Raw genomic sequence first — 20485 nt, forward strand, 5'->3', positions numbered from 1 at the left:
CTACAACGCACCCCAGGATCCCTCTGCCCCTCTTGGCCAACGACGCTCCCTGCGATGTGCTCAGCGGGGCTCCCCCGCTCCTGCCCGGCACTAGCGGCTCCAGGCAGAGCCCCCCGTTAGCCGGGCACCAGATGCGGTCCCGGCGGATCTCCCGCTGCCCCGCCACAGCCCCGCTCCCGTTGTGTCCGGGCGGGCCCTGCCCGTTGCCATGGCCGTTGCCACGGCCGTCGGGGACCCGTCGCTCCGGTTGGGCCCCGGCAGCGAGGCGGCGGGCGGCCCCGCTGGCGGGCGGCGGCGGCCATTGGCTGTCGCTATGCGGGGCCGGCGGGCTGCCGTCCCCTCCCCTCGTCTCCCCTCCTCTCCCACCGCCGCGGTGTGGGAGCGCCGCGGAGAAGAAAGAGGAGGAGGAGGAGGTGGAGGAGGAGAGGCAGCGGAGCGGAGCGGGCCGCCCGCCCCCCAGGCGCCCCCCGGCCGGGCCGCCTCCCTTTCTCCTTGTCTCCCTCCCCTCAGAGCGGCGCTGAGATGGCGGCGGGCGGCAGGCAGGGCATCGTGTGGCGCAACGTGCTGCTGATGGGGCTGCTGCACCTGGGCGCCGTGTACGCGCTCAGCCTGGTGCCGCGGGCGCAGCTGCTCACCCTGCTGTGGGGTGAGTCAGTGGGGTCCGTGGGGCGGCGGGGGGAAACGGGGCCGCGCGGCGGCTGCGCCTTTGTGGGCCCTCAGCCCGGCGCTGTGGAAACGGGGCGCTCTGACCGCTCGTGTCCGTCCGTGCAGCCGGGCCGAGGGGCGATGCTTGGCGCGGAACGTCCTGCGGACATTCGGCCCGAGGGTGCGGCTTTACGGACGGCCCCGTTATCGCGCTTCGGTGGGAGGGGGGCACGGCCGGCCTTTGTCCACCGGGGGGGCGACGCTCCGGGCGGCGAGTCGCGTTGGGGCGCTGTGCGGATGCGGCCGGGAGACAGCAGGGCCGGGCCGGGAGACAGCGGGGCGGGACGGGGCTGCTTTGTTCGGAGCCTCAGAGCCGGGCTCGAGGCTGGGAGCGGCGGCTCCTAACAACCAGCGGGCAGGTGGGCTTCCTTCCACTGCATCGAAACCCCCCATCCCTCTGCGCCTCCATCAGGGAGCTCCCGAGGGCGGGAGGGTTGAATTACCACCCGTCCTCTGAGGGCTGTCGTTTTCTCGTCGTTTTTACAGAGGTGCTCAATAATAAACGTGTCTCGACGACTTGATGCTTGTCTCGCAGATGGAGCCTCCCGTTTGTCGACGTTATTCTTAACAGGCGCCCAGCAGCAGACCACCAAGTTTTACGGGAGCTTTTATGGGGGCTCTTGAGCAGGGAGCGAGCGGGCTGGCTCCAGCCGTGAGAATACAGCCCCAACTGCTGAATAGCTCCAGCTAAAGTGCGCGCTGTGGCGCCGGGGTCAGGGCAGACAAAGGCAGGGTTGTTGCTACTCAAGTTATACAAGGAATGGTGCTCAAGGAATACAGCCTCACTTGGTGAAATGTAGGTCTGCACGGTGGTGAAGTTTGATGGGGATGTAGAATCGTTATGGTTGGAAAAGACAGCTAAGATCACCGAGTCCAACCATCAGCCCATCCCTACTGAGCCCACTAAGCAGGTCCCTCAGTGCTACATAGGGTTGTATTGAACAGGGCTGTGCATTAGAGGGTGTGATTTGAAGAGCTGCTGCCCTCACTGGGTCCACACGTGGTTTTCTTTCTCATCCCAAGCTCTGCAGCTGGGTGGCTCATTGGCAGTCTTGTACCAGCCATTTCATTGCCTTGTCCCTCGCTGCCTTGCAGACAAGCCACAGGTAGATGTGTGCTGAGTGTGGCTCCCACTGCCAGCACCGGGTGCACGGCAGGATGTGGGCAGGTGCCAGAGGCTCACCAGTGCTTTCCTGGCTCCTTTGCCTTCCTCAGAGACATCCATAGCTGGGACAGGCAGGGTGCTCCACGTTGAGCCCACCCGGTGAGTCTCAGTTCACCTAAGCAATGAAATGCAAAGGTACCACCTAGGAAACAGCTGATCAAGCCAAAGTGCATGCCAAGCGGGACCCATTTCCACTGGTAATTTATTGACACTTGTCCAGCTGTACATAATAGACAATGGAAAATGCTGGCACGCAGAGGCTTGGCCCGGTGTTTACTCAGGATTATCAGTACTACTCTGTTCCCATTCCTCCCGTACTAATGCTGGGAGCTGTTCTTACTGCTCCTCCTGCCACACACGGAGCTGCAGGATCCCCATCAGCTCTGGGTAATGCAACCAGACCACCTGGGGAGCGCCGGGAGCTGGGTTATCTTTCAATGGATGTGTGCTAAAACTGGGTAAAACAGAGGCTTTCAGGGCCATCCCGGTGCCTCCCTGGAATTTGGTTGTAGTCCAAGCTGAACAAAAACAATAAAATTGCTCATGTCTGAATTTTCCATGAGCTGGTGACTGCTTTGGCTGGGTAGCACAGCAGCTGAGGCGTGCAAGCCATCGAGCAGCCCTGGCACATCCCAGTGCTGTGCCCAGGGTACGTCCCCTTCTCTGCATAAGGGTCTGAAATGTGCTCGGTAAAAGGTGCTTTTTAGCCATCTGATGTGCCCCAGAAATACCAAAGAACAACAGACCAAAGCAGAAGATGAATCCATTGCCTGTTTTAAACCCTTTTCTTTCAGGCTGCTCAGCGTTACTGGCACTCATGGCTTGAAAAACTGGCACGTGTGTGGCCTATGTGTGTCTTCAGATTGGAGATGCTCAGAAACCCATATCTTCAGGATGTACCTCCCTGATACCTGGGTGCGCAACTGCTGGTTCACACGCTGATATGACTTGCTGGAACCTGAGAGCAAGGGAAGAGGCTGGCCTTGTGCTCTGTGGGAGGGGAGGGTTCTCACCCTGCTCTTGGCAGTGTTTGGGATGTGTTGGTGCTATTGAACCAGCATCCCATCTCTGGGAAGCTGGAGGACATTGTGCTGCTGGCACAGGGTCACTGTGGTGCCCAGAGGGCTCTGCAGGATCACAGCTGCCTCCTCAGCCCTTGCAGGGAGCGACCCGTGCAATGAGGCACATGTTGCTGGTGTCGCTGCAGATGCAAGTTTTATTGGGCTTGCACATTTCGGAAGGCTTGTGTATTCTTGAGTGCCATCTACTGGCTTTTGTGGTTTGGTCAGGTTTTGGCTGTTAACCACTTCTGTGCACGCTTTGCTCACAGAAGCTCCCATTGTGTTGGAAGCTTTGTGCAGATGGCTGTAAGTAAGAATCCTAGCTCCAGATGGGCAGTAATCAGCACCTCTGGGACCTGTCTGGAGGAAGGAGGTGAAAATACTGCCTCCATTTCACGGCTATGGGTTGGAGACTCTTGGTTAAAACTTCCACCATTGCTTCTGCCACTCTGCTGAGAGCACTCTTGGGTCCTACAGTGGTTACGTTTGGGTGATTCCTGCAGGCAAGGTTTTGGGTTGGGGAGCAGGAAATGAACACAATGCCTTATTTCACTGTAGTCTCAGCAGAGACCTCCCTGCTCCGAGCTGCCCTGGTCGAGGTGATGCTGCTGCTGCTCAGATGTTTTTCCTTCCCCAGCGTTCCTGGTCTAGCCGTTGCTGTAGGTGATTTCCCCGTGTTCATCTTTAAGCATGTGTATTTGTTCCCTGTCTCCATTTCATCCTTCTTCAGCAGATGCCAACAGGCAGAGCAGCGAGAGCCACGCAGACCAGCTCATCTGTGCTCATTCTGGTCTTTGTGGTCAGAGGGAAAAGCACCGCTTGCTTCTTTAGGAGAGCTGGGCTGGGAATTGTCAGCTCACCCACCGAATTTAGTACACATCCTCTTCCACTGTGCCTTCGTTCCCTGCAATTACAGCTACACTTGCAATTAACGCTGATGTTATAACTGAAGCTAAGCAGTATCTTGCAATCAGATTTTATTTTCACTGTGGAGGCTAACAATAAAACGCGATGCCCTGCCAGAGAGCATTCAGGATTACTGCACTGAGTAAAGCCAGGCTGATGTGAATGAGAGGGGAGAGCTGAGTGCCAGCTGCTGCCGGCAGGAATCCTGTGTGCCCCCCCTGCTCCACACCAGGAAGACAGGATTTGTGTAGGGGGCTTTTTCCTCTCCATCTGTCTTCTCAGGTGGTGTCCAAGAGGAGAGCTGTGTTTTTCCAGGAGGAAGGGGATGGTGCTAGAGCAGTGGCTGCAAACATGTAGGGCTGAGCTTGAGTTTTGGACAGGTCATGCTAGGAGATGGTGGCTTTGGCTTCTACCTTTGATGTGGAGGCAGAGACTCATGTGCCTGAGTTGGCTGAGGGCTGATGGCTCAAGCACACACTTGCTTTCTTTCCGTCCTTGAGAAAAGAGACAAAACTGGCACCACTGGCATTTCTAGAGCACATAAAAGCCAGTGGAGCCTTAGCCAGCATGTGCATTGAGGGCAGCAGTGAGGTCACAGGGAGAGAAGTGAGATCTGCCCATGGTTCTGTGATGACGCCGATCTGGTTGAGCTGAGAGAGGCTACACAGAAGCAACACAAATTTCAGAGAAATCAGAGCATCTTCCAGCCTTCTCTTTTGATCTAAAAATACGAGCTGTTCAGCATCTCAAGGCAGTCTTCCATTGCTGGTGAGTTCAGGGAATCTGCATGTACTTCCTGGGGGAATTATAGCATTCTCTGGAATTCTTGCTGTCATCTGCAATTTCTACTGCTCTATTGGCTTTTTTAAAACCTCACTTTGACCTCAGCTGTCAACGTGAACATTTCTGCTATTCCAACCGGAATAAAGCCTTTTGTATGCTCAGCCAGAAGGGAACGCTCCTGAAAATGCCTACGTGGACATGTGTGCTGGAGCAGGGGCAGACTGGACTTCCCAGGCTGGTGAGGTGAGGCCGGGGGGCTCTCACTGATGGCTTCTCCTGGAGCACCACAGTCCAACTATTCTTTTTTGCAGCTCCAAACTCTGCCTCCCCGCTTCCATTTGACGTGTTTCATCTCCTCTCTTTCTCTCTCGGTTCCATTTAGAGCAGCTCAGAAAAATGTGTAGATCTAATTATAGATGAACCCGCTCCTGCCCTGAGATTTCACACTGTTGCTCTTCACATGACTGCGCGGCTCCCCCGAGTGCTGGCGCGCGCTGAGCAGCGGGTGACTTGTGGAAATGGTTCTTTTTAATTCTGGGTTGTTGGTTTGAATCCAGCCCGAGGTGCTCCCGGTGCCAGCCTGTGATAGTTAGCAGGGCTCAGCCAACAGTGGGGTGGCCATTCGGCCACGTCTGCCAGCAGAGACCCTGGGGCCAGAGCATCGACTCCGCGTTTCTTCTTGGCAGGGCCCACGGTGGGAGGTTTGCTTCCTCAGTAAGTGCAGTTCCAGGTCAGGAGAGCAGGATTCCTTGAGCGTCCCCATTGGAAAAGGAGTTATGCCACCACTGAACATTCTGAGTTTGGGCAGATGAGCTGCTATCATGAATTAGTCCTAAATCTACCAGTGAACAACAGCAAAAAAGCCCCATGAACAAGGAACAAGATGTGGATGCAGATGCAATTTAATTTTTAGAAAAATCCTGCCTGTCAGGTGCAGTGCTGTTGCATATTTATGGCCCTCGGTCAGCTTTGCAATGCTGAGTTTGTGCTTGAGCAACTCGCTGGTTGTATTTCTCACACAGCTGTTGTAGCCCGATGGAAGACCTTGAGTTTTATGCATTCAATTATTAAAAATCCCCTAGCAGGCAGTTTTTGCCCTGGCTGAATAAGCAGAGGTAAATGTCAGCATGTAACATCACAAATGTTGCGTCTCCATCCCTGTTAGTTTAAAGCCTCTCATTGTTATTTACTTTAATGAGTCAGAAGTCAAAAAGAGGGGGAAAAGAAATAAGGGGAAGAAACATGAAGAAGTGCCTCTTGCCTGCTCCCTCGGGCCTCTTTGCCAATTGTAAGTACCTTGGGCATTGACACGACCACAGCAAGCAGCACGGCTGCTGTCTTCCTCTGAAAAGCAACTGCTGCATGTTAAAACACATTCAGATATTGACAGTCACACCACTGTAGATATGCAATTGATTTTGTCTCCCAACTGCTATTCTCCTATCTGCTGCTGCGTCCCTCAGGGATGACTGCAATAGGCACCATGTAACTGGGCTATGCTTGACATCGGCAACATGTGGCTGGTTGCTGTCTGATAGCAGGGGCTTCTTGAGACTGCTCCCTCAGAAGCATGTTGAGCATTGTCTGCTCTGTGTGCAGAGTGCACCCAGTGGATTTCTGGCTTAGATTGGGCTGCTGCTGTTACAACCGGGTAAGGGTCAGAGGCCATCTGGAATCCACTGGTTTTACTAATAGGTATCATATCTTCAATGTGCATTGAGGGGGAAAAAAAAAGAGGTTCAAATGTTGAAGTTTGGCATGCACAGATACCTGAGGGAGAGATCTGCTCTGATTTAAGCAACTGTGTAGAACAGAGAATGATTTTCTGATGCCTCTGAAGCAGCCACAGACTATGGCAGTATCTCCTTGTATCCTTGTAAGAGGCTGGCCCTGCAGACACACATTTTCATTGGAGTCTGGTACTTGGTGCAATAAGAGTTTCTGGAAACCCATCCATGGGGATGAGGATCTGTTCTGAAAAGGATGGCTCAAGTGTTTTATGCTGCCAGTCTCCCATCCCATCCATTTTTTAAGCGATGTGCCTGGTGTAGTTTGCAGCGCTTCTCTCCGGCTGTGAGACGATAGCCCTGTGCCTGGTGTTCAGCATCACACTGATGTCTTGCTGCCCTATCGCATTGCAAGCTCAGAATATTTTATGTGCTGTTGGTGCTCCTCCTGGCAGGCACCCGCTTCCCCAAGTGTCACATCCTCATTGCAGATCCCTATCTGTGCTTGTGGCCCGGAGCTTCGTTACTTTTTCTATCCAGGCAGATTCTCATTTTGAGCTATGCTTTCCCTGTTTCTGCACAGATCCTTTTGTGTTCCCTGTTGCTCCAAATTTAGCATCATCTGCAGTTATAATTAATATGCTGTTTGCCTTTGTTTCAGGTCATTAATAAGCATGCTGGATAAAAATCTTCTGCCTATTGATTCTGGCATGTTCCCATAAATAGCATCTGTGCACAGGCACCGTGCACTTGGAGCCTAGCAACCCGCCGGCTCCCTGTGTGCACAGTGCACAAACCTCCGCTCCTTTCTCTCCTGCATCCTCTCCTCAGCCCCATACACAGGTTCTCTCCCTTGTCCTTGCAGACAGGTTCGTTTGTTTGATCCATTTCCCCTCATCCCCAGTGTTCCCTCTGAAATGCTTCTCCCTCTGCTCCACATCATTCGTTTGTCCACCAGGATGTGTCTGCTCTGGCCATCAAACTCCTGAGCAGTTTTTTTTTCCTAGGGATGCTTCAGTCCTCAGCCTTTATTTTAGGAAGATTCCTCCTCTGCAAAGCCAAAAAACAAACAAGCAGCTTTGCTTTGCCAGGAAAAGAGCCCCTCTGCGTGTATTAAGGAAGGCCTAGCAAGCTATTCCTCTCAATGATCCTTCTGTCTCCATTAACAGTATGGTAGAAAATAGGATTCATATTCAAGGTGCTCCTTAATTACCAACCCCCTGCAAGGAAGAGACAGGTGAAGGAAGAGGGTTTCAGCCCCTAAGACTAGCGTGAGGTTAACCAGCCATAAAACCCACAGGCAATATGTTCTTTTGATGATTCAGCAGTAATACTTCTATGTTGCTGGGATAATGTCAGTGTTGAACGTGTCACAGATCTGTTCCCACAATTACAGTCATTTGAGCAGTTTGAAGGCCTTTTTTAATGACGTTTCTGCTACATTCTTGCTTCATCAGCCTGCTACAGCTCAATATCACATACAGAATATACAGGATAGGTTTCCTCCTGTTGTGTAAAAGAAGTCCGTGTCCTCGCAGTGACAGAGCAAAGTGTGAGTACAGTGAGACTGCAGAGGAAATAAGTGCAAGGTAGCTGCAGTGCCAGCATTGTTACTGATCTGAGAGTTGTAAAACAAAACGTGTAAATAACATGCGTGCTATGGTTTGTGGTTCATTTGTGTGTTCTCTTCAGGAAGCAAGCAGGAGTCTGAATTTGGTGATAGACTTTTCATGTTGGATGAACCTGCACAGATGAGCCTTTTCCAGGAGTAGCGATGGAGTCAAAAGCAGGTTTTGGAGATGTTTCATCATTGTTAGGATCATTCTGACTCCATCTGTATGCTGCATTTGGGAGAAAGGCTTTGGTTTCCCTTTTTGTTCCAGGAACTCTTCAGGTATTAACAAATAAGCATGTTTTCATTGAACAGAATCACAGAATCACCAAGGCTGGAAAAGACCTACAAGGTCATCCAGTCCAACCGCCCACCTATCACCAATGGTTATCACTAAACCGTGTCTCTCAACCCAACATCCAAATGTTCCTTAAACACCAGAGTCTTGGCTCAAGCAGCCTGTGTGTTTCAGGTGGCAGGAGGCTCTGGCTAAACAGCACATCACCTTACACTGTGTGAACACATTTCACATCGTCCTGTGATGTTCCTGTTGTTTGAATTCACTTTTTTAATTTATTTTCTCAATTGCACACTTGTTAAGTGAGCATGTGCTCTTAAGACACAGTATGAGAAATCAATGCTTCCTACAGGAGGGAGACATAAGATCCTGCTATCATGACAGCTGTACAGCTGAAATAGGAGCAGCTGGAGCGGCCTGGTTTGTTTGGGGTTACACAGTGCGTCCCTCCTTGTTGTCCCATGTGTGCCAGGCAGTGTCCAGCTGGAGCACAGCGCCTCTGGAACAGAGCTGCTTCCTCACTGCAATGGCCATCTGAAAAAATGCTCAAAACAAGCTTACTTGGTCAGTCTTTTAATTACAGAAAGGAAAGGCAGCTCCTGAAGCTGAAGGAGACTGAATGCTGAGATCCCCGGTGCATTTATATTAGTGATTCATAAGCTCACGATGGTGAGAGAAGTTTTTATTGTGGGAACTCTGACACAGTTTGTATTTGCGGGGATGGGGAGCGATGCTTCTCAGTTAGGAGGCAAATGAGACTCAAGCAAAGAGGAGGATGACCTCTGGAGGAGGCTGATGCTGTCATTACCACTTTTCTGAGATGAGAGATGAACCCTCACTCCACTTTAGTTGGCAAAGGCACACAGTGCAAATGCATCACAGCACAGTGCTTTGGTTCTGCCAGATCCCCTGAACAACGCGCTGGCAAAGTGGGAAGGGGGTGAGAGGAGGAGCACTGCGTCCCCAGGGCCGCTGGACAGAGCTGGGCTGAGATCTGTACCTCATCTCCTGAGCCTCCCCAGAGGCATCATGGGCAAGTAGGGACAAGGATCAGCTTTAAGACGAAGAAAGCAAAAATAAAAAAGCTGGTCCCTGGCACACTTTGTGTTTTGTTTTCTTGTCTTTCAGCATATTTCTGTTTCCTGATGACAGCCTTGGGTGTGACGGCTGGTGCACATCGCTTGTGGAGCCACCGTTCATACAAAGCCAAGCTGCCTCTGCGAATCTTCCTGGCCGCAGCTAACTCCATGGCCTTCCAGGTGGGATTGTGGTTGCCTGTCCTCATTCTTTGCTTCCAGGCAGCTTTATCTCCTGTATGGGGATCACTTCAGCTCACAAACATCAAAAGTGAAAATGTATCTATCAGCAGGAAGACACTTGCTGATGATGCACTGTGCTGGCCTGTGGGATGCAGAGACTCTCTCACCACCCACACAGCGTCGCTTAATAGACAGCCCAGGAGCTATGATTAATCCTTAAGTAGGATCAAGTTGAACGTGCCTCAATCAGGGGTTCTCCTAGCCCAGGCCAGGCCCCACACTTCAGGGGATAACAGAAACTTGTGTAAGAGCCAACCTCATGCAGATATGTTGGCATAATCAGGTCTCTTTGTCTAGCCAGGCTTTGAGGGGTTTTCACATGCCCAGAAAGGAGAGCAGACGTCCTTTCACACCATCGTAATTTCTCTGTTTGATGCAGCATTTTTAAGCAGTAGAATTTAAATACATTACCAAGAAGTGTTTTATGAGCTCTGTGCTTCCTAATATGCAATCTTAGACTTCAAAATCTTTCTGTAACACTCAGGTGGTGGTAGGAAATAGCCCAGAGCCAGGATAATGTGGTGTGAATTTAGTTGCTCCTTTGGCTGTTCAAAAGAGTTATATGCATCCATGCTAACATTACACCTATCTGGCCTGGTTGCCATTACCCCCTACGGCACTGGGTACCACATTGTGTGCTGTGCCCTGACTTTTCAGCTTCTTCCTTTCAGAGGATGAAGCGAGGATGAATCATCTTTGATTTATCTTTCTAAGGTGGAGAGCATCAGTCCTGTTGATCTCTTTGCACATTACAATGAGCATAATTCTTTTGTTTGAATATGGTGATATGTCCCATTTTACTGTAATCCCCACCTTAATTCTGAGCCATATTCCAGCTGCTTTGTGGTGTTGTGTTACTTGCAGAGCTTTACAAACCCTTTGCTCACTGTGTTAAGAACCATTTTGAGTTATGAATAACCCCCGATACTTCCTCCTGTTTTACAGCACATCATACCTTTCCTGTGTAGTTCAAATAGTGTCAAGCTGGATTGCTTTTGGCTGTGGTCATGGTATGATTTTGAGGCAGTGAAGTACTTCTAAGTACCTCCAAAGTGCCTTTGTGCAGCTTTGTCTCAGAAGGAAAACGAAAAGCCAAACCACCCACTCTAAATTTTAAATAGTCTGAAGCCTGTTCCCAACCACCATGACATCCATTGCCTTCACCACCACAAGCAGGCAGTGAGCAAGTTTTCAGGTCCTTCTCCCTCCTGTTGGCACTGGGATGAAGAGATAGCTTTGAGAATACTTGCAGCGTATGTGGATGCTGCCTTCTTGAAGGGCAGGGGCAGCTTTGCTGCACAGTGGTGACTTCATGGTGCGTGAGCCTATGGGTGTGACATGCTGAATGTCCTCTGAAACACCATCAGATGCAGCAGTGTTTGCCCTGCTGCCCACTGCATTTTTCACCATTCCTTTGTTATGCATCCCAGTTTGTCATCATGTGTTGGTCTGCAGGTTGATGAAGGGATCTGCTAATGAAAGCTCTTGCCTGTATCACTGTCACAGCACGATGCTGTCTCTCTGCTTCAGAGGGGATTTCACTCCTCTATTTACCTGAGACTTCATCAAGAGTGACACATCCCTGAAAGATCATCGCTATTAATACACTCATTTATATGCACAATGCTGCAGTTGTGGGTGTATTTATTGCCAACAGTTCTGGCCTCTGGCCTTTATTTCCTCTTAGCCTCTGTATTTTTTAATTAGCCGTAGTTCAGTTGTTTCACAGCTTCCCAGTGCTTTCATCTGGGGAATCGCATTTTTGTCAACCCTGACGGTGTTTTCTGCTGTGTGAGAAGCACAAGTTAATTTCTCCCAGTATTGTTACCATTGCTTTGACCCGGTTACCTGTTGTGCCACAGATAGTTCTATTAAGCACTCTTGTGGCAAACTGCTCAGTAATTCCATTTGAAAGATCATTTCTGGTTAAGAAAGAAGACCCCTCCTAAGTGTGTTTCTTGCACAGTCCTGTTTTGATTTTAAATGACTTGATCTTAGCATTTTGTAGTCTTCTGGATACTCCCACTGGAGACTAAGTCTGCCATTGAAGCATTATAGAGGTTTGTATTCCTTTTCATTTCTCTGTAGGAAAAATAAATGGCAGCAAGGTAAAAGTCTTCTCTTGTTCTCACTGAGGAGCTTGGTGACCTTCTTTGCTTTGCTTTGCTCCACTTGGTTTGCTTTCCTGCACTGTGGGCTTTTGTTCCTCACTTGTCTCCTGTGGGCTCTCTCAAAGAGCACCTTTGCAGTGCTGAGATTGATGCATTTGAACCAAATTCTTCGGTTTCTATTTGCAGCCATTCCTGGAGTTGTTCAGCAGCATGGGTGGCCTTGCTTCTTTCTCTCAAGAGTTGGTAGCTGAGAGAAAGGAATGATTTCTGTCACACCTTGAGCACAGAGCTTTTGTTTCACAAAATGCAGACGTATGCAGCTGTTAGCTTGGGCTTACTGTGTCCTTGAGTGTATCCTTTGCCTCGCCGGCTGCTGCTTTGTGGTTCTTGACAGACACCGCAAATGGCTTCCTCAGTTCTGCTGGGAGGAAAGCTGATGTAGTTGGTGGTTGTGGGCGCTACTGCTGTTCCTAGAAGCAACCCAGGCCCTTCCTTCTTTTGGCATTACTGTCTGGAACCCCCTATGGCATTGCAAGGACAGGAAGAGCAGAGAGAAGGACACTCAGCTGAGCATTCTCTGGTTCAAGCTCACACTGTTGTATATCCAGGCACTAACTAACCTTTTTGTTTAATAGTTTGGTACTACTGAATTCATAGATGAGTGTGTGGCCTGAGTTTTCCAAAGGTTTTCTTGTGGTAATAGTAATAGCTCAGCAGTGCTGCAGAAACAACCAGTTCAGTCTAGCAGGGGCAGACTGGGTTTAAAGGCTTGCTTCGATTCTGAAATTGCCATCCAGCCTTTTCTCCCTGCCATCCCCTCAGTGCCACTTGCAGTTACAGGGAATTTCAGTGACTTGAACCTGCTGACAGCTTGAGCAGAAGCGGGACTGAACTTAATTTGTATCTCATCTGTATTCAACACTGAGCTGCTCTTGTGGGCCTGAGACTCTTATTCCAGCCTGGCTGCAAATTCAAGGCTTGTTTCCCAAGAAGTAGGTATGTTTCATTTGATGTCTCAACCTCACACACATCCCTGCAGACAAAATAGTAATTTAAATGCCAATTTTATTGTGAGAGACTCATCCCTCAGAACAGCTGAGCACGTTCAGCTCCTGTGTAGGTTAGGAGAAGGTGCATGAAGCATTCTATGATCTCTGTCCCATTTTCAGTGCTGTTTTTTTCTCTGGAGGGTGTCGGTGGTAACCAGCCACAACCTTGAGTCACCAAGTGTTTTTGAAGAGCTCCTGTGGAGGTTTGATTGCCGTTCCCATGCAGGGAAGTGACGGGGGTGGTTCTGCAGGAGCAGTACCCAGCCTTTCTCCTCTCACCCCAATCTGCTCTCTCTGCAGAATGACATCTACGAGTGGAGCCGAGACCACCGTGTGCACCACAAGTACTCGGAGACAGATGCAGACCCACACAATGCCCGCCGGGGCTTCTTCTTCGCCCACATCGGCTGGCTGTTTGTGCGTAAGCACAAAGACGTCATAGAAAAGGGAAGAAAGCTGGATTTCACTGATCTGCTGGATGACCCCGTTGTCAGATTCCAAAGAAAGTAAGTGGGAGTGTGTGGCCATCTTGTTGTTCTGGGTGGAAGAGTCTTGACACGTAGCTGTTGCTTCTTCCTTGTTGGAACCTTTCCCCTTTGTCCCCCATGAGATCCCTGCCACCCTGATGGGGGTGGTAGGGCTGCCATCCCTCTGCCTGCTAGTGTAGCCACACGCACCTGGTGCTGTTTTGGCCAGCTCCGCTACACAGGCAGCGTGCCCTGTCCTCATCTTTTTTCCACAGTTCAGGGTGTGGTGGGAAAACAGCCACAGCAGAAGCTGCTGGGCTCTTGTCCTTCTGTTTTCATCGCTGAAGTAAAAGCAACTTGCCTTAATGCAGAAGTGCACTTCTCACTCTGCAAACTCACCTTTGGCTCTGGTGGGCCAGCTCAGACTGGCTTCCTCTCTCGGGACTGTCATCCATCACAGGATTGTTTATCTCCCCTGAGAATTAGCACAGACTGAGTTCAAATTGCTTACACAATCTGTGAGAGGTGGGAATTGAGCAGCACGCTGTGTCCTCCAAATGAGTAACTGCATAGTGGGCAGAAATGGAAGATGCTCCCTGCCAGCAAGCATCTGGTACAGGTGGTCTGCAGACCACATACATTTATCTCTGAGCATTTTCTGAGCGTGGGAAGCATTTGATCGAGTCCTGAAATCTGCGTTGCCTCTTCATCAGATTAAACTGTGCACCAGCAGAATCTCCCCTTCCTCAGAGGAACTGCAGGAGGGAGGAATTGACTACCCTCCACTTTCTGTCACTTTTATTGGCTCAGTCAGAGTGGGTGTTTGCAGAGGCTCCTTTGCAGTTTGCAGCAGCACCTCGTGGCTGTGTTGATGCCTTTGCCAAGATGACAGCATCCTGTGAGAAGCAGACTCTGCTGCCTTGGTTGTGCTGCAGACTTTGTGTAGTGATAGTGTAGGCTTTGTGCAGCAAAGTTGTGTTTTAACAAATGCTTGTTCTTGGGATTTGAATTCAGGACTTGAGAGTTCACTGACAGGTGCTGAACCTTGGGGGTTTTGCTCTGGGTTTGGGCCTTGGCTTTTCATCCCCAACATTATCTACAACTTCAGGGTTTGGGGAGGGGATCTCTTTGTGCTTCTGACTGTGCCCTGGAAAATGTAAAATGTGATTGCAGATAACTGAAACTTTCTGTGCTGCGCTGCTCCTGGCATCTGTCCATAGTATCATAATAGTCATAGTCATCCCTTACCTGGCACTTTCCAAGCCCCACATCTCCTAGTGCTTTTCAGTGCAGGTGAGTAGGTGAATACTCACACCACTGCTTTAGAGAGGAGAGGAATGGCAACAACTATCCCTTGTAGCTCTCAGTAGCTGCCTGTGGTACTGAGTGCTTGCCAGGGCTTCACACACTCAGTAGATGTGGAGGCCTAGGGCTTAGAATGCGCCAGCATGGCCAGGATTATCACAACACATAAATGCTCTGACATTTCTCATGCATCACGTCAAGACACAAGTGCCTTTGTTGGAACGATCTCCAGCAAGAAGTCCCTCTGCAGCCCCTTGGCTCCAGTCATTTTCTTCTGTACTACAGCCATCAGCCAGGTGCTCTGACAGGCACTTGCCTTGTGATACCCAACCCCTCATTCACCTGCCATCATTCCCACTACAGCAATGACATCTATTTCTTTCTCTGTAGGTACTACAAGAGTTCAGTCGTGCTGATGTGCTTTGTGATCCCCACCGTTGTGCCATGGTACCTCTGGGGCGAGAGCCTGTGGAATGCCTACTTCCTCGCCTCCATCCTCCGCTACACCATCTCCCTCAATGTCACCTGGCTGGTCAACAGCGCTGCTCACATGTATGGCAACCGCCCTTATGACAAATACATCAGCCCCAGGCAGAACACCTTTGTCACCCTGGGAGCCATCGGTAAGTGTTGTAGCCCTGGCTTGCAAGCTGAGGGCAAATTCTGTTCTGCTGCACCTTGGCTGGGGTTTGTGGGCGCCTGCAACTAGCCACCGCATTGAGGTTGGGCTTGGAGGAGGCTACGTGTGCTGGAGGAAAGCTCTGTTGTTCTGCTAAAGGTGGTGGCTCTGCTACTTGGTTGGCTGCCAGTCACCCCTCTTGAAGCTGTTACAGCCAGGTGGGAAAATCAAGAGTGCTGAAATGGAGCCAGTTGTGGGTCTGCCCCAGAGGTCTCTCATAGCCAGAGGTGCAGCATAACCTGCAGTGGGGTCAGGGCTTCAGAAGCACGTTGGGATGTCCCACCAGTCATGTTCCTGCACTGATGATGTGCCAGCCGTGCAGTCTCCTAACGCCTTCTCTCTTTCCCAGGTGAGGGCTTCCACAATTACCACCACACTTTCCCCTTTGACTACTCAGCCAGCGAGCTGGGCCTGAAGTTCAACCCTACCACCTGGTTCATTGACTTCATGTTTTGGTTGGGGTTGGTCACTGACCGGAAACAGGCTCCAAAGGAGATGATTGAGGCACGCAAGGAAAGGACTGGGGATGGCAGTGCTTGAAGAGTAACGCTTCTCTGTGTGCCAGCACCGTCGCACACTGCTCGGAGTTATTTTCCTCTGGGTAAAAGTAGTTTTTTTCAGCCGGGCTGAATTTATTCCACGGGAACAGATTCAGCTCCGACTTTTCTTCCTTATTAGCTGTCTTATGTCCAAACTTCAGACTATTGAACGTCAAAATGTTCTATATTATTTAATATTAGAGTTAAACTAATTTTAGTCACTGTAGATTATGTCTGAAATACGTTGTAATTTGCTTGTTCATGGTTAAACGTGGCAGTTTGGAGGATCTAATTATCCTTTCAAAGTGCAATTAGGGGTGAATTTGTTTCTACTATTAATCAAACATGCTTTTGAGACACGTTTCTTGGAGGGGACGGGGCAGGATAGGGCACAACGTGCTGTTTCAGCTACAAAGCGATGGTAAGGAACAGGAAGAGCACCAAGAAAAACAGGATGTCAAAGGGGAGAAATCAGCCCAAAATGAGTTAGCTGTTAGGTTGAAAATCAGCTTTCTTCTTTTTGTTAGCCCTGTTGGCCAAACCAGCGTTGTTGCTAAATATGAAAACCATTTACTGCTGAGCCGGCTTTTGTGTTGAAGATACAGGCCAAGATACAAACTGACGCATACATTGAGACGACTCCTTTGTTGTTGCATTCACATTGTAATTTGTAAAGATGTAGAGCTCAACAGTGTCTAAAGCCAAACCAAGCTTCAATGTTTGGAGACCTGAGTTGTATTCTAACCATTCAGGGCCATGAATGCATGCGTGTTTTAGCTCCTTTCGCACAAGAGGCCGCTAACGTTTTTATTTCTGCCTTTGACTTTGAGGGGCTCTTTGAGAGCTGACCTTTATCAAAGTCGGAGACTCTACTGATATTTCAGCTGCATGCAACATCCATTGGTTTCCAAGCAAAATATAAAGACAGTTCTGTAGCTTCTGAACTAAACGGTTGCCTTGTTTAAAAAGAAAAAATAAAAGGAAAAAAAAAAAAAAAAAAAAAGAAAAAAAAAAAAAAAAGGAAAAAAAAAAGTTAAAAAAAAAAAAAAAAAAAAGCATGCGGAGTTATGGGACGTACAGCCCTTCGTGTTAGACATTAAGCCAGTGCGGGAGAAAGGCTTCACGCTGTGGTCGGCACTGGAAGCACTTTGGAAGATAGAGGGCGTGATTCTCATTGCTAAAGCAGGTCGCCGCCTCACGCCTCGCTAGGGGGGGCTCGATTCAGGCTGCTCAGCCCCACGCCTGGAGCTCGGCAGTGAGACTCAGCCCAGGTGTTTTAAGGAAAGACATTGAGTTTAAAACAAACAAAAAGCCAACAAAACCACAGTTACAAATCGATTCTTTTTTTCTTTCTTTCTTTTTTCTTGTTTCTTGTTTTTCAAATGTTGCCATATAATATAAGAGTTGTCTTTATTCTGTATTTCATCCGGCAGGTGTTTTAACAGTGTTAATTTGCCATGAATGATGTAAAACTCTTGAGTGTTTTACAATAAACAGTTATGAATTAATCCGGCCACTGCATTTGGTTCGGGAGCACCTCCAGCAGCAAAGGGCTGAGATTGGCATTTGTGTTTCCAGCCGTCCTGTTAGAGCAGAGCATCCGCAGGTATCTGCCCCCCACCATGTGTGTGTATGTGTGTTACTTCCTTGTTCCTGATGCAATTTGCTGTAAGGCCTGGCTGTGCTGGAGGCAGGCTTGGAGGTGATGTCTGAGCATAGAAGTGAAACAGGGAAGACACAAACACATCCTACTGGCTCTTGCTTTGTTCTGTCTGTGTAGCTTCCTGTCTGGAGAACTGCAGTGAAAGCGCTTTGCAGCAGCTTACAAACACATCTTCCTGCTGATCTTTATCACATTGTAGATCCCTTTTTTTCTTTTCATATTGCTATTACTTGGACTTCCCTAAACTGATTCCTGTAAGTTCCTGCGCTGTAAGAAGAACAATCAGCCCCTCAAACTGACACTGGCTGTTCTCAGCCTGGCTACGTGAGACTTTAACAAGGTAACAGCTTTTTTCCTTCTAAGTACACTTGAAGCAACACCAGTTCCAGTGGGACCCAAGGGTCTGAGACCTTGGAATGGTTTGCAAGTTTGCAACTGTGACTTTTCACTCAGGTTGCCCAGAGAAGTTGTGGATGCCCCGTACGTGCAGGCATTCAAGGCCAGGCTGGATGTGGCTCTGGGCAGCCTGGTCTGGTGGTTGGTGACCCTGCACATAGCAGGGGGTTGGAACTACATGATCACTGTGGGCCTTTTCAACCCAGGCCATTCTATGATTCTATTGTTTTTGCCAGATTAGGTGAGGCTCTGAGGAAATGTAAAGTTGGCTCAGATATCATTTGTTCCTTCCCACAGAAGAAACCCCCAGGCAGATCTCCCTTCTGTCCTGTGTCAGCTCAGACAAACACTGCATGGGCTGGGACTTGGCACTTGATTGAAGGAGAGAGCCTGTTGTAACTTTCAGTGTGTACTTGGCTACACAAATATAGATGAATTCCCATTAGGGCTGCATGCAAACACCACAGTCAGGGTACAGAGGCAAGCAGAACTGGAACAAAGCTGAGGTTGTGGCTGCTGATTACAGAGGAGCTTCCAGGCTCTGTTTCACCCCATCTGCACTTCTTTTGGCTGTACAGGGCTGTGCTACATTCAGACAATCCCCTGGAGCAGGGGGTGAACGGGAACAAAACCCACTGGTGTCAGAGTCGCACTTAGAAACAGGCTCAGGAGAGAGCGTGAGCTCTGGAGCTAAGAAATTCATCAGGGTTCACATAACAGCTTCTGAAAGGCAGCCAAGTGGAGCAGAAAGCTCATGTGTGAACTCCTGCCCCAAAGGCCTGCTGCTGTGCCGGGGAAAGCCAGTGGCAATCCTGCTGTGTGCCGTGGTGCTGGGCACTGTGCCACAGTCCTGCGTGGCGCTGAGATGAGGAACTCAAGCACAGGCACTTTGTGTGGGCAGGGGATGTGTGGGCAGGATGGGTGTCTGCTGCTGGGGCTCAGCGGTTGATTTTCAGGAGGGGCAATGTACATTTGTGTCCCTATCTCACCCTGCAGCTTGTGCTGGGCAAATGCGCTCCCGTGGCTTAGGCTGATAATTTCTTGGACCCAGAAACCATCAGATAACCTTCCTGAAAACCAACCCATCGGATGGGAAACGTGGCCTGGCCTTTGGTATTACAGCAGGTGGTTGGGGAGGAGGATCCTAGGAATAAGCCACTCTTCTGAAGGGCCTCCTGTGTCCATTGGAACCTCCACCGTGCTGTCAATGCAGTGATGTTACTACAGGCTGCAGTCAGCTGCTCTGGGGGTGTTCACCTCCTGGAGGGCTCTTGTGATTTGGGAGGGTTGATGATGTATCCACTGCCACACTGTGGCCCTCAATGCACGCTCAGGTTGGACTTGTAGCACCTCAATATATTTGCTCCCAGGCTGTTCTGTAACTGTACTGTCACACAAAAAGGGTGTCACGGGCAGTTAGCAGGCTCCTTTTCACAACCTCTAGGAGTCAAGGTCTAATTTTCCTTAGGATCTTCCTTCGATGTGAAGAGGAACCAAGATCAGAGCCTGGCAGTGGAGGAGCTGTTTGCTAACGTAAGCCCAGGTGCCCATCTCCTGCCACAGCTCTGGCTCATCACGCCTTGTTGCTCCAAGCAGCAGGTGCGCACGCTCAGACGGCGTATGTTTAGCGGCGAGGCATTTGGAGCAATGGAGTCTATCAAAATATTTTAAAGCTGGCTGAAGGAACAGATGGCTTTGATGAGAGCTGATCTGGCTAACGAGATGAGGGCTATCACTTAAGCTGAGGAACAGTTGCTCAGGTGCTGTATTTAGCTGTGCCGCAGCTCTGAGCGATCCCTGGCCCCTTCCTCCCGCCCCCAGTGCTGGGTGGGCGATGCTTCTTGTCCGGCCCCGCTCCAGCTTGGGAGTGGAAAGAAACAGGACGGGAAAACCAGGTGGTACATCTATTTTCAGAACACATGCATGTCCCAGGAATGAAAACAAATGCTGAGCAATTCCCTTTTCTTCCTTCCTTCTCTCTTATTTACTTCTTTCCCTGAAGAAGAGCCCACCAAAATGACAGCCGGTCTGCAACGGCCAAGCCGTCCCTGAGAGGGGTTACCTTTGCTTCTCCCTGAGCTGGGAGCGGGGTCTGCAAGGAGGGGTTTCACAGAATCACAGAATTGTAGGGGTTGGAAGGGAGCTCTAGAGATCATCGAGTCCAACCCCCCTGCCAAAGCAGGCTCCCTACACCATGTCACACAGGAAGGCGTCCAGGTGGGTCTTGAATATCTCCAGAGAAGGAGACTCCACCACCTCCCTGGGCAGCCTGTTCCAGTGCTCCATCACCCTCACTGTAAAGAAGTTCTTCCACACATTCGTGTGGAACTTCCTATGCTGTAGTTTCATCCCATTACCCCTAGTCCTATCCCCACACACTACTGAAAAGAGACCAGACTCACCACTATGGCTCCCACACCTCAGGTATTTATAAACCTGAATCAAGTCCCCTCTCAGCCTTCTTTTCTCAAGGCTAAACAGACCCAGTTCCCTAAGTCTCTCCTCATAGGGGAGATGCTCCAGGCCCTTCCCCATCTTAGTGGCCCTCTGCTGGACTCTTTCTAAGAGATCCCTGTCTTTTTTGTACTGGGGAGCCCAGAACTGGACACAATATTCCAGGGTTTGCTCTGTGGAAATCCTCTCTTTTAATACAGCTTTGAGGGCAGCCCCTGATACCCATTGTCAGGACACAAGGACTCT

General features: G+C 49.9%; 1 protein-coding gene across 1 annotated transcript; it reads left to right on the top strand.

Moving 5' to 3' along the window:
* Positions 1-193: 193 nt before the first annotated feature.
* SCD5 (stearoyl-CoA desaturase 5) lies at positions 194-17234 on the top strand. The gene is given in 6 exon segments (XM_015861566.2): positions 194-491; positions 494-646; positions 9386-9516; positions 13037-13242; positions 14899-15131; positions 15537-17234. Coding segments are annotated over 6 exon segments (1197 nt in total). The 5' UTR covers positions 194-208; the 3' UTR covers positions 15728-17234.
* Positions 17235-20485: the final 3251 nt, after the last annotated feature.

Source organism: Coturnix japonica, chromosome 4, assembly GCF_001577835.2.
Source record: "Coturnix japonica isolate 7356 chromosome 4, Coturnix japonica 2.1, whole genome shotgun sequence".
NCBI classification, from domain to species: Eukaryota; Metazoa; Chordata; class Aves; order Galliformes; family Phasianidae; genus Coturnix; species Coturnix japonica.